At 37.9% G+C, this 14,685-nt stretch overlaps 1 protein-coding gene across 2 annotated transcripts in view; it reads right to left on the bottom strand.

The window, feature by feature from the left end:
- SECISBP2L (SECIS binding protein 2 like) overlaps positions 1-14,685 on the bottom strand; it is a 29,720-nt gene that overhangs the window by 5,785 nt on the left and 9,250 nt on the right. For both annotated transcript variants that reach the window (XM_032699602.1, XM_032699603.1), the window contains exons 2-16: positions 13,245-13,423; positions 12,372-12,696; positions 11,707-11,842; positions 11,065-11,294; positions 10,952-10,976; positions 10,062-10,177; positions 8,108-8,239; positions 7,489-7,572; positions 6,518-6,685; positions 6,226-6,367; positions 4,384-4,553; positions 3,158-3,290; positions 2,085-2,247; positions 1,151-1,371; positions 357-511 (exon numbers count right to left, since the gene is read on the bottom strand). In XM_032699602.1, coding sequence (XP_032555493.1) covers positions 357-511; positions 1,151-1,371; positions 2,085-2,247; positions 3,158-3,290; positions 4,384-4,553; positions 6,226-6,367; positions 6,518-6,685; positions 7,489-7,572; positions 8,108-8,239; positions 10,062-10,177; positions 10,952-10,976; positions 11,065-11,294; positions 11,707-11,842; positions 12,372-12,696; positions 13,245-13,423 — 2,379 coding nt within the window. The remainder of the gene's footprint in view (positions 1-356; positions 512-1,150; positions 1,372-2,084; positions 2,248-3,157; positions 3,291-4,383; positions 4,554-6,225; positions 6,368-6,517; positions 6,686-7,488; positions 7,573-8,107; positions 8,240-10,061; positions 10,178-10,951; positions 10,977-11,064; positions 11,295-11,706; positions 11,843-12,371; positions 12,697-13,244; positions 13,424-14,685) is intronic.

Raw genomic sequence — 14,685 nt, 5'->3', positions numbered from 1 at the left:
TAACACCAAATACCTGAACTTCAACTAAAAGTTAGTTTTCCTCTGTATTAAATAATAAAATCACCACTCCACGTTCACTCAACTTTGAGGAGATGGACATACTTTAAGATGACAAGAGAAACAGTATCTTATGCTTTCCAGAGAACTTCAGACAACATTTAAGTCTATTTGAAAGCTAGAGAGATGTTGTGACCAAAAGCACAGTCTTTCAGTACTGTAAAAACTGAATTTCAAAGAAAAACATACCCTAACGAGGTCAGGGCTATTATCAATATTTTATTTAGGTGTGCTCCAGTTCTTTACTACAAGGAACATAATTATTTACTCCAGACACTTATGTGATTGGAGTTACTCACCTCAGCACCTGAGTAGTTGAAGATGCCCACAACACTGACAGGGACCAGCTTGTTCACACAACGGCCAAGGGCTTTGCGGCCGAGAGCAAAGACAAACGGAATCTCTTGTTCCCGGGCCATGGCTATTACATTATACAAAGCCTCATCCAGTCCACCTTGAAGAAACCAATTTTAAACAGATACCTAGTCAGTTAAAGTCATCCTAGGGTGTGACAACTCTCTAACCCACTTTAACTGTAATTAGTCAGTAAAACTTCAATGCACACATCAGCAGCTCCTGTGCCCCAGAGGATAACACACGGTACCTTTCCAGCATAGTGAGTGAGTACAGACAAAGGTGATAGTCTGTATTCTCTACTAGCCTTGCACACAAATTAAACCAGAATTTCACTGGTCTTTTCTTGAGCAGAGCATTGCTATTCTCCCATCTCAGGAAGCCTCTGTTCACATTTCTGGTTGTGGCAAGATGTGTTGGTTGGCTCACTAACCAATTCACATTCCTCTTCAGCATCCAGAGCTCGGCACTCCAGGTGTGCCCAAGACTGAATGAAGTGACACACACAGTAGACTTCAGTTCTATAGCATCTATTTTTCTTAAAGCTTTTCACCCCTCATGAGTTTTTTCCAGAACAGAGTAGAAAAGAATGAATGTGGAATGGCAATTACACAATTGGAGTCTGGAAGTGTTACATCACACATAGTAACAAATGTGTCTAATCTTGCTAATTAACACTCCTAATCAGCACAGGCAAACTGCAAACAGCTGAAGTGCACCACTTGTTTATCATTTATACCTTTAGACTGAATTTTTTCGCAGTTGGGAGATATGATGACACACTTGATCTTGTTTAGTTTCATGTGCTTAGTAACCTCACGCAACCCCATAACAAGTCTTCTCCGTGCTTTAGCTCTCATGGGATCCTTCTGGTAAATCCGTTCCTGGAAGCTGACAAGCTCTTGCAGTAAGAGAGTCACACACTCATCTATTTCTTTACTTAAAACTTGGTTACAGTATCTGTCAATGCCAAAAACATTCACAAATGTCAGCACAGCTAATTCACAAATATTAGCATGACACATAACCAACACTGTTTCAAACCTTTTTTCAAATAAAATAACTTTACTTCCTCAGAACAGTTATTAAAATTTTCTTAAAGTCATTAAAAGGATTTAGAAATCAAGCTGCAAACTGTAAGTTAAAAATACATCCTGAAAACATTTGTATTTGTAGTAAACATCCCTTACCTCAAGAAGCCAATCTAAAATAATATAAAAAATACAAACATGTACTCCAGTAAGTGCCACAAGCCACTATTCTCTTCCTTAATTTAGTACTTTATAAGGATATTAAAAATAAAGCTGTAATATATTAAGAGTGACTATTACAGTATTTTCAGTATTCCTAAGTATTCCTTCCTTTCCCATCCAAAGCATAGTCTTCCTTTAAAAAAATATTTTTTAGTGAATACTCCCACCTTGCTTATTTGCTGTGGCAACCAAAGGAGGTCTAAAGTGAGTGTGTGTACATATATATACACATTTGTATACAAACATACACAAGCAATCTGTTTAGAGGAAAAAAAAAAAGAAAACGCTTGCAGAACCTTCTATTTCTAAAAGGGAAGCTTATGTTCATTAAGCTCTTAAGTCTACTAAGTCTATCCACGCTTAAACAAGGGTGACTCAAGTGCAAGCCCTGAATTTATATTAATAATGCAAAACTCTTACTCTCTGAATCTCTTGCTGTGAATCTTGGTTATTGCAGAGGATGCCATTGGACTGCCTATTCCAGAACTAGCAGGTGACCCCTGGGACACTGGGGTCATGCAGTATGGAGAATTCTGACTTGCTGGAGACAGGGAAGTATCACTGGGCATACTCAGTCCAGTTTCTGAAAGGCAATTTTGAAACATTATAAAGTATGAATGTATTTTTTTATGTAAAAGGAACAGAAGCACACTTCTTGTGTATCACTTTTTCTTTATCCAAACTGCATTTTGAAAACTCAACCTTCTTCCCCAGAGGGGTAGCTGAGAGGGGGGAAAATAAGCACACACCCACCACTCAGTATGGATTGGGTAAATAAGCAATATTTCAATATTCATTAAAAAACCCCTCAAGTTTAGTTAATTCTTTACTAATTTCAACTAACTTTTCCTATAATATTTAGAATATTCCTACTGCAGTCAGGTGAAATCAGGCAGGTCACTCAGAAGAAAGGTTATGAAGCAGTATGTCTGGAATCCTGACAGTCACTTCCTTCCCCTACCCCCACTGCCCCAAATGTGTTTAAAAGACATGGGAAATTCTTTGGAGTTTCTCAGTTGCTCAGAGCTGCTGCTGCAAATTGACAGTCCAGACATCACAGTTGACTGACAACCTGTTCAACAAACTGGAAAACCTTATTTACAGTTTGCAACTTTTAGATCTGGAAGACTTTCAGTATGCTCATCACTGAAAAGCATTGTGATAACACAGCATGGCTGACAAGAGGTCACATTTTGCTCACTTATCAAAAATGCTATAAACTGACATGTGTTTGGAACATCCACCTGGGAAGTTAATTAAAAGGCTGTATGGAGATTATGTACTGAGAACTCATATTGTACTAAGCCTCCCACAACTGAGAGACAGACAAAGCTGTTTAGAAGACTGTTAGTATTTCATAAAGTTAAAAAAAGTTATAAAAGATAATGTTGATAAATTGTGTGCCATAAAAGGAGAAAGATAAAATACAAAAATAAGCAGATTAGTACAACTGCAGGGGAGCAATGGGAGTCTAGAGATATAAAGAGACCAACCTTCTTGAGAGGCCAGCTCCTGGGACTGATCAGCAGTCAGGTTTATATGAGCCTCTTTCTGTTCATCAGAACCCAAAAGGCTGTGGTCAGCTGACAAACGGCCTTTCTTCTCTTCCCTCTCTTTCAAAATAATCTAGGAACAAAACCAACAGCCATCAGCATCTGAAAATTATAGAGATACCTGTAAAGAAAAATGTCCATTTGACTGAACATGACACAAACTTAAGTGAGTTGTTTTGAACCTTCTTAGTCATGCCAGGACAGAAACCCCTGAAATCATTTCAGTTTCATCTTGGATTACAAAGAGTATTTCATTCCAGCATTTTACAGATGGTACAGTTAATACTCACACACTTCTACATAAATAATACTTGAGCTGTTGAAAGTACTGTCACAGCTTCTTTCTGATACATAATACTCACTTATTAACAATTCCTCATCCCCATGCCTGTGAAAAAAAGATATCCTATGCAACCATCTAGTCATTCTCTCAAGGAGAATTCTTTCTACAAAAGAAAGTGCAGTGCAAAGGTAAGTAGTCATGGATATACTGGTATTACTATGATGTTTAACAGCAACAAAGGCATTGAGCACAAAGAGTTTAGAAAACTTTTCTGAACAGGGAGGTGTGAATTCCTCTAACTCAGATCATGGGCAAGTCAGAAAAAGGCTTTCACACTTGCATTTTTAGGACTCCCTTTTTTGTATTTTACCTTCTGCTTTCCATACATCCTCTATTCCTTTTGTACATATCTACTTTATGAGTGCATGTATCTAGATATATGCAAGCAGTTATTTCTAAGTTTACTCAATTAAAAATTGTGGGTTTCCTTCAAGTTCTATAGTCACCTCTACAAAAAGGAGTAGGAAAAATTGAGGTTAGCATACTACATTGCACTACAGACTAGGCACCAGCAACATGAAAAAAACAATGTTTTCCCATGTGAACTAATGCTTATAATTAAAAAAAAAAACCAACAAAACAAAACTCTTGCAATCTGCATTGAGACAGATTTGTATCACCTTCAACTAATTCTGGGGGTGTAAAAGTTATGTTACATGCCTAGATCCAAAGGACAGGACATCAGTTTATCAGGAACTAGAGGCAGAAGCTCACAACTCCCTCGCCCTACACTCATGGGAACCAATCCTCAGCTAAGAAAACATCAGTTTTTATTTTTAAGGCATGAGTGTGGGTCAAAACACTCCAAGGCTGACACAGTTACCTTTTTAAGTGCTGTAGGACGTTTCAGTTTTGCAATCTCTCTCTCTTTTCCTCTTTTCACTTTTGGGGCAGTTGAATCCAAAGGATTAAGGCAACCCATAGATGGCTGTCCCTTTGTTAAGGACTTTCTGTTGGCAGATTCTTTGGTATGAAAGGGAGCAGCACTGCCAACTAAATACAAAATAGATATTAGTTTCACCAAAAGACATGTCAACTTTATTTCAACACTGTTTTCAGAATTTCCATTGATGAATTCTCTAAGTACATTTTCCTTCCTTGGAAAAAAAAGCAGTTCATAATGACAGGAAAATTACATCATCAGATATTGTTGCCTCCAGATGGTTTTAAGATTTCTTCAACTTAGCCTCGTGTTTTAGGAAGCTATGGATTCCAGGAATTATTTTAATAAATGGTAAGGGATCTCTCTCAAGTGACTACATGTAGCTTTATTAGTTAGATGATTATGATAAGATAAATTGCAAATATTTATCCAAACATTGATTTTTAGTTGCTGAAGACTTGAATAGTTGACAGGACAAAACAGATGAGGGAGTGCAGCATGTAGTTAAGTGTATCTTCTGCCAGAAAGAGAATAAAACAAATGCTGTCTCCAACAGAAATGGCAACAGTTCTTTGCTCAGCTTTGTTTGATATAACCTTGCCAACTTGAATGAATGTTTGAACACTGCTGAAACTCAAGCAGGTAAATGAAGCAACACACCAGAAGGAAAATGGTAACTATGTGCATAACGATGGACTCCAGGCTACATACAAGTGCTCAGGAATGAGACTGGTGGGTTATAACAGATAACCACAAAAATGTCAATTCTGTATTTGTCAGCAAGCATTAAAAAAGCTGATTTAATGTTTTATTGATGAAGAAATAGCAAAAAACACATGATTAAGCCATCGCATATACTCGTGATGGAACTGTAATTTAATATTTGTGTATGTCTGATCTTCCTTATTTTTAAAAGGATAAAGTAGAACTACACAAAAGCACAGAGAAAGCAATATTAGTTCTCAGAAAAGATGCTTCCACAATTAAATTAAATAGACCAGGACTCTTCAGACTAGAACAGAGATGACAAACATCTAAGAATCACAGAGGAGGAAAACAGGGAGTAACTGCTCAGTCTTTGTAATACAAAGGCTAGGAAAGCTAACAAAATTATGGGTTGGGGTACTAAAAACACCAACACTGACCCACACACACACACACACAAAAAAAAAAGAGCAGAAAGAAGAGTTTCTCCACATGGGATGTAGTAAGGTTAGAAAGGGCTGCCATTGGATATTATGGATGGTAGAAGCATGTGACAGAAACGATGGACAGTTTCAAAAAGAAATTTGGTTTGAGAAAGCCTTGGGTCAGGAGGCCCAGAACTACAATCAGCAGAGATGGGAAGAATATCCTAGAGAGATATCCCTATGTATCATAGTCACAGGTATCCTCTCTAAGCTGCTTTCAAAGAGTAATTTAATATCTTATCTTTAGTAGACATTTAGTTTGACCTAAACCAGTTCTTTTCATATATTTATTTCAGCACTGAATTACTCTCAAGGCATGAATCCTGAGTTTTGAAGAACAGGTCTTTTAAGAGACATTTGGCCTATGTTCTATGTGGCCTTTCACCATTGCATACTGCAGCTCAGAGGAAGATAGCACAGGTGAATTTATTGAGAAGAGCATAAAACCCCCCACACTTTCCAGTTTTTTAGCACACTTATATTCAAAAACTAAAACTTGACAGAAAAAAACCTCAGCATTTAAGATGCCCAGATCAATCAAATTTATATTGACAAAAATGCATGTAGCAACTGTCAAGCAGATCAGAGATACCTGTGTATGAGAGGGGCCTGGTGTTGGTGATCTGACGAGCTTTCATTGCTTGCTGCTGCTTTTCAAGAGCTGCCAACATGTCACCCAAATCCAACTGAACAGGGGTCTTACTCTTCTTTCCAGCTGCTTTTGATAAAGCCTCCTATAACAGGAACGTTATATGCCAACAAATACAAAGAAATAGTGCCTGCAACATTCTTTACAAAGGATCATTGCTATTGGGGAAGAAAAGGAGCAATAGGTGACTGATACTCCTCTTTCCCAGCTACAGGGGGGTCAGGGTCCTACACACCTGAAGTTTTTTCTGTTCCATGCTTATCTCTGAATACTCTTGAGCTGTTGCAAGTGCTGCTGCCAAGGCCTTCTTCTTCTGGCTTTTTGCACGCTTTGGTACAGAGGTTGTAATGGGAATTGGAGTTTGGACTATATTGATTGGAGAATTCTCTGGTAAGTCATCCAACTAGAATTTTAAACACAATGCAGACAAACCACAGTTAAAGGCCTTTCTCTCAAGACCATAGGATATGTGGCACTCCAAAAAACAAATCATCCAATGCTTTCATTACCAGTATGACATCCTAGATGACACAGTAAGTTAATGAAATAGAAATAAGTTTCTAGTTTTATTTTTGTATTGGAAAACTATTATACTTAGCTCCAATTATGGCTTCAGAAGGTTTTCCACTCTGATTGCTAAATAAAGAATTCCTCCTCCCCTCCCCAAGCTTTCACATAGGACTTGACTTTCCTGGAAAGCAGCCAAACAGATTAAGCAGTCTATATGCACACTTCTGTAACCAAATATTTAGGTAGATCACAGACTAAAAAAGTATCTTCCCAACAGCTGCTTCCCCAGCCTTAAAGCAGATGTAGTTTATTTTGAAATAGAAATAAACTACACAATCTGTAGTTATTTTGAAAAATTGACACCAAATTACTACATATTTGCAGATTTAAAATTTTAAGAGAAGTCAACATCAAAGCATCAGGATGTAGCAGTCCCTTCCAATCTTGGGATAGTCTATGATCTAAGTCTGATCTCAGACAAAAATCCAGCAGTTCTTTTTTTAAGACATTTTCCCTGCACCACTTATTTTAACTGGTATATCTTTAGCATTCAAGGCTGGTAATGTAAATACCCCAAAATCATCACAATTACTGCATTCTAAGTGTTGTAGCAGATTTATAAAAAAAAAAAAACAAACCAACACAAATTACATAGTCTCAAAACAAAATGCTTTGCAAAACAAAATAATTGCTTACTACTTTGGGTGAAATCTTTTGCTGGATGTTACTACTTTTGCTGCTGCCATTGTCACTATTTAGCTCTGGAAATTCATCTTCATCCTAAACAATACAGAAATCAAGAATAAAAAAAATGGAATCAAAAGTCACCTGAGAAGCATCAACTGAAACTGTTTAAGGTAGAAAAACAAACTGAATCCCAAAGTCCCACATAAGCTAAAAGGGCTTGTAAGTGACGCAAGTAGAAAATGATGCAACACTAACAAAGCATTTCTGTATCCAAATAACATTTTTCAAAGAAAGAGTAATTAGTAAGTTTTTAACATGAAAAAAATCCAATTACAATTAGGGAGGATAAACCAGAGAACACTAGTTTTTATTCACAAGTGAACAGAAAAAGTTACTTGAAAGCTGCTTATCTAATTTGTCCATCAGAGATACTTTCTAAATTCTTACACTTCCCACAACACCCAAACACAAGTCTGTCTGTACATGATGAAAGGATCATCTAAAATTAGTGCTCTATGCTGTGGACCTCCTGGAGCCAGATGTTTTCCAGCTTCCCTTTGAAAATATCACTTATTCTGCACACAACTGGCACCACTACAACACAGAAACAGCTCTCCTACAACAGTACCTCGAAGTACAGAGGCTCAGGACTCTGCTCTGCTCTGCCTGACTGGTTTGTAGCGAGAGGTTTTTCGTGTCGTTTCTGCAAACTCTGCCTCCTTTCTGAAGACGTGCTGTGGTCTCTGCATCTGAATCCAGACTGAAAGTAACAAACAAGATCAGCATTTTGCAATTTCTATTTTTCAAGATGTGTGTGCACAGACAAAAAGCTCTCATGAAAGCTCTCTCATGTCTGCCAGTCACCAACTAGGTACAGTTTTTAAGCAATTATATTTGCTAGGCTGTGCTTTGGTGTTTTGAATTTTTTTTTGTGGAGGTTTTCTGGTGGTTTGCTTTTTTTTTTTTGCAAACCTGCACAAACATTCTACAGATAGTATCAGGTTATTCCTCCCCCTCAAGCCAAAACCAGTATCTCTATTTTCATCTCTAAATTTTTAACTTAAAAAAAAAAAAAAAGGTTTCTTTTGGCTCAACATGAAGAAACCCCTGAATTGCTGTTGACTGTTTAACAGAATGAATTCTGAGGAACTGTCTGTAACCACGATCACTCAGAAGAACTGTTTCCCACTACATAATTATTCTGCACACAGTTATTGCCTTTTCAACACATTTTCTATGACAATGCACATGCACACAGTTCTCCAAGGACCAGACACACCAGTATAGTGGTATAAACATTCTTTTGTTCATTATGTGACAGGTTGGTGGAAACCCATGTGCAAGACTGGTTGGCTGAAACCAATGCATGACTTGAATTTCACATTTAAACTTATGTATTTTGCAAGAAAATTTCCCACAGACCTGGTAACAATTTAGTATCAAAGGAAAATATTTTCTAGGACAATTCTGCCTTGAGGTACAGTGAATTTGGCTGGGGTAGCCTCATTAAAAACTCATTTAAAACAAAGCTTAAATGCCAGCTTTGTTTTTAAGTATCTAAAATAACTGCCAGATTTAGCATCTAAACTGTGACTGGATAAAAGCAAGTCTGGTTCTTCCTACTCTCCCAATGCCACAAACTAACCCTAGCGGCTTCTAAAGCCTCTGATTTGACTATAGATTATAAAAAGATTGAGAACTGCTACACTGTCAGGTAAGAGCATCCACAGGCTTCTTGGTATAATAAACCTGTAGACACAAAATGGGAAGATTCAAGAAAATTTAACAGTTTCCTCTAAAAACCTAAACAGGGCAAGTAATGTCTGCACATACAGGCACATCTGTGATGAAGCTCCCACTTCAAGCTTGGCAGTTCATGTCTGCAATATCTGAATTCCAGCAGAAACTATGTTTAAACAAAGGCAGATGTTTCAGCCTTCTCTGTCCCCCTCTGGACCACCTGCCCCAATAAAATCTATCAAAATTAGGAAGGCCATCTTCTCCTTACATACTAATTACAGAAATCCTGTCCCACTTGAAGGAAGTTTCACAGAATAAAATAATTTTAAATCATTAAGAAATAATAAAAATGCAAAAAATATGGTATGCTAATGTAAATATAAACAAAAGTTTCAAAGACAACAGGAGCGAGAACACAGGATTCTAATTCACCGTCACATCAGAATCTTTCTTTAGAAAGTTTGAGAATTTTTTTTTTCTTCTGAGGTATGAATGGGTCAAAAACTGAATTAACTTTTCTACACCCACACTGTCTTAATTTCACAAGTTACTTTATATATGCAATGTTTGTCCTAGGTAGATACATATAAAGAACAGGCTATAGGCAGAAGACTGCCAAGTACATTGAATTTTATACGTATGTATGTGACACAGAGCTAGCTCAAGAAACACAGAAGTTAGAAATGTTCAACTGGACTTTTAGGTTGAGTTTCTATCCTTTTCATTCACTGTTTTTATTACATATTATTTGTATGTAAATTTTATAATTCCTTTCAAATTCATTTTCACATGTCTCAAAAAACCCCCCAAAAGACTTGAGTTCAGAACCATAGACAACATACCTGTGGATTATTTCTTTGCTCAGCTTGTCTTCCACCTCTGGAAAAGGTCTGAGTTTTTTCAATCCAAGGTTTTTTTTGAGTTGCCTGGGAATTTACATTAGTCCAGCTTACACCAGCTGAAAGAGAAGTGCCATCTATGAAAAACTGGACTAGTACAACAGAACGTATCATAATGATACACAGGCCACCAGAGCCAGGAACACAATTTTGATACAAACAGTTCTCTGAGAAAGTCTAATTCTCCTGTGACAACACTCACTTCTGTAGCTATTTTTAGACATGGGCAGAACTGCCTTCGTGGAGCACTCGAACTGCCAACTACTGATCATCAGGAAGCATCAGACAAAGGAAATCTCAGGTTCACATCCATACCAACTTCAGTTCAGTCACAAATAGCAGCTACTAGCATTACCTACTACTACCAGACTGATCAAAACACTTGCTCACGGTACAGTACCTCTCTAAAGCTCCTAAAAATTGTCAGTACTTCTCAAATAGGGAATGAGAACTCCTTGGCTCTATTACTACCCAGGTATGAACTGCAGCCCAACAGGGTAAGGAAGCTCAAGGATAAACTACAACAGAAGCATAGCTTTTTCTGAATGCTTCCAGTGGAATCTCAAGCTTTAATCTGTTAAAGAAGGCAGCTATTGATAGACCATTAGTGACAGCTGTATCACCATCAGTGATAGCTACACACTTGTTCACTGAACCAGGTGTCTTGTTGGAGGTGGTTGGAAATCACAGTAAAGACATCTTCAGAAGTATCTGAGCAGTTAGAGCAGCAAGCTGAAGTAGGTCAAGAGGTGGTTCCCAGCAAAATGTAAAGCCAAAATACAAATATGACCCAGCCAAATTTTAAACAGCTCACCAGTTAAAACAATGCTTACTTGCATTTATTGATGGTTCTACAACCTGAAAAGGAAAAAAACAATTATTTTAGTAACTTTTATTAGTCTGCCAGATACAAATATAGTGAAGTTGCTCAGTTATGTTTACATACATTCATTGCACAAGAATCTGTGTTTCTTGAAGCCATGGCTGCAGCCTGGTTATTGCCATGCTTAGGACTACAATAGCCACTGTCACTGTCAATGTCTGCTTCACTTGCTCCCTGTTCACTAGAGGACTCTGCAGCAGGGTGAGAAGTTCTTCTGCGCCTGCCTTTTGATTTCCAAAGCATTGTAGAGGCGCTCTCAGAAAGTGATTTATTAGCTATATCTGAAGGAAAGTCTTCAAGAAACAATAAAAATAAAATTACTTGTGCAGGAATTGTTAAAAGACACGACAAACCTATACATCATAATAACAAATTGAAAAGGCCAAAGTCTTTTAATAAAATTAAACCAGCATTGAATTTAAATCATGTCTAGGTCCAACTGATAATAATAACCAACTCCTTCAAGAAGAGTGATTCTGACTGTGGCAAAGTCTCTGCAGGAGTACCATATTATTACAACATTATAAGGTGACATATTGAGTAGGTATCTGCAGCCATCAGCATCTTTTCTTCATTATCCTTTTGATCTGCAAAGACTTCTCTTAAAAGCCACGTCTAAACCAGGTCCACCCTCTTTTAGAAAAGATGGCAACTGACATGTAGTTCTACTTATTTTGTACACCCAGAACTTAACAAACAAATTACCTGTTTGCTGTGATGCATCAACCAACAAAACAATCTTTGATCTGTTCTCAGGACCTGATGAACTCGTCTCCTTCTGAGTGGCAACATTTTTCACTGGAGGACGTTTATTTTTTATATGCATCTGTAACTGCTGTTGCTGTTTTAAAATATTAGCCACACAAAACAAAGTCATATGATTAGACTTCATAGTTGTAATCAAACAAAGCAATTAGAAGTTCTAATGCCCTGTACAGAAGCCATATGTTTGAAGACAAGAGATTAAGGGAAACATTCGTAAAAGTACTTAATTTATTAACCTCTTTGCATTATTTACTACATGAACTGTTCATTATGATATGAAAGTATCAAAAAAGGATAAAGAAAGAATGGGTATACATTCTCTGTTCTCTAATGAAGTAATTCTAAGATCAGATTGCACTAGCAGAGAGGTAGTGGGAGTTTCCCATGTCATACTTACACACTTCATAAACTCACAAAGCGTTTTACCACAAAACAGCTCTGTAGACAGTTTTTCTGCTCTCTGAATAACACCTTTTCTGCCTACCTTTCCCTCTATTTTTCTTCCACTACTGACATACCTGCTCTGGTTCAAACAAGATACATGTTTCCTGTGCAAAGGCACTTTCTTTATACAGCTCTACCTATTCTATTAAAAGCAGACTTACTTTTTGTATGGCTGGTCCCCTGTTACTGCTCCTGCTCCGCTGACTGGACAATGGGAAGACCTGGCCCGAGGGGCTGGGACGCTCAGTGCATTCCGTAGTAACTGTACTGACAGCACTTGCTGTTTGAAAGGGTGTGGGATAGGGGGCAGGGAAGGGATGGTAGAAACCCATGACCTGAGCACACGGTGCTGGCATCAGCTGATAATAAGTATATTCTGTAGAAACAGGTGGCTGTGCAGATATTATAGGATAAGCAAGGTATGGTCCTGCAGGATTTGGGCTGGGTTGCTGCCATCTGATGTCACTGTTATACAGTGGAAACTGCCTGTAAAAAAACAAAAGGAAAGACAACTGCTCAGTAAGTTTTTCCCTCTCTGAAAGAAAACTCAGACCTTTACCACCTCTTTAAAAAATAAGTTCCTAAACTCAGCATATTTTAGCTACATGAAGAAAACTGGATAGAGCTACACACAGTACTGAGTCAGCTGCAGACTGTTTTGCCACAGCAGGACCCAAGTTGGACACCCAAAGCCTTGCTTCATTCAGCATCAGATGCGGGCATGGACCTCCTGACTGCCCTGCAAGATGCAAGAGCACAGCACGTGACTTTGGGAGGGATTTCCATCAGACCTCTGTAGCCAGGAAAAAAGGGTAGCAAAGAATATAAATAGAGAAAAAAAAGCAGAGGGAAGAAAATAAGTAAAAGACCAGAGACAGGAATTTCATCCTCACCCACAAAGGGTCAGAAAATTAAATACTGTCAACAAAAAAACCCTAATATACAGCCCACAGTCTGACTCCTCTCAAGCCTACCAAAAGCTTAAACTCACTTAAAACCAGATCATCTTCCATGAAGACCACAACCACTATTACCTGTTGGATTGATTTTCCTGTACAAATGGATAGCAAGTGATCAGGTAGCTGGGGATTGGAGTTGGTTCCATGCCATTAATTCCTCCGCTGTCGTTAGGAAGCGCCATCGGGATCATTAGTGTTTCTGGACCCTTCTTCTGAGGAATAAATGGTTCTACTTCAGCTGACAGCTTGACATTCTTAAGAGAATAGAAACAATGCCTTCATTAAATACAACCATAAACTGCTTGCGAAAATTTAGATTCGTGAAGTTGTACACTCAGTACCACAACCAGCAGGCAAAGGGATGACAAGGCTACAGGAGGTGGAAAACAGTTGGCAAGTGCTTCTTGCCTCCTCCCAATCAATGCAGGGTGTAATACAGATCACCAACATTTAGCATTTCTGTTAACCTTTACAAGTGCAATACAAACACTAATTAACTTAAAAGGGACTGAAGTTCAGATCTTGCAGAGGATATACCAGTCTGAGCACAGAAAGAAATCAAATTAGCAGTGTATGTGGAGCACAGTTGTGTAGGCTTTCAGAAGTGAAACCAACATATGGAAGATGTAGTAATGCCTGGCCTGCTCTACAAAGTTGACCGTGTTCTGAGGCAATTATAAAAAAAAAACTTTTCAGCACTAAACCATAGGTTTACTGCTAAAATAGATGGTGCATCACAGAACCCCCCTACATTCCATCTGCATAATTTTAACACACTTTGAAGTTTTAAGATCATAATTAAAGTTTGCCACGAAGAAGGCTTTAAAGACTGCTTAGAAATAAGTTTTAAAAACTATGCTTTCAAAGAAGAGTATCTCCCCCAATCCTGAAGGTGTCCTCAAGTTTAAGGTGGTTTTGCCCACACTTTTGGTTTTGTATAGCTGCATCTTATACCTAAACAACAAAAACTACTCCATCCAATAAGACAACTGCAGACCCAAAGCACCCTTAAATTCTATATTCCACTGTAAGTTACATTCAGGTGAAAATAATTTTTTTTTAAACAAAGATTTCAGCTTAATTCTATTTGTCTGACTTTACTACCTCATGGACTACCAAATTCAAAGAAGATTTTCTAAAGCAGATAAGGACTCCAGACAATTTTCCTTCTACCTAACTAAGGAAGAATTCCAAAAGTAACACGTAACCTGAATGAGTACACACTCTTATTTTACAAAAAGGAGAGCCTGAAGGTTCAATGTGATGAGAACATCCACATGAGCAGAAACAGTTAAATGGGAGCTCTGAAAAAAAAAATATCATGGCAAGTATTCCCACACCTACCACATACTTCTCAGTCCATATCCTTGTTCTGTGTCACATCCACAATCCAGAGACAGCCTTACATCCAATATCAGAATCTCTAAGTCCCCAAAACTTATTCTTATGAAACAGATCCCGTATGGGTGGAATAGGTGGGAGGGGCAAGTCCAAAAAGGTTTTGGAAACACAGTTG

Source organism: Chiroxiphia lanceolata, chromosome 12 (genome assembly GCF_009829145.1).
Source record: "Chiroxiphia lanceolata isolate bChiLan1 chromosome 12, bChiLan1.pri, whole genome shotgun sequence".
NCBI lineage: Eukaryota > Metazoa > Chordata > Aves > Passeriformes > Pipridae > Chiroxiphia > Chiroxiphia lanceolata.
The sequence above is the reverse complement of the archived record's forward strand: the minus strand, read 5'-3'. Positions and strand labels throughout refer to the sequence as shown.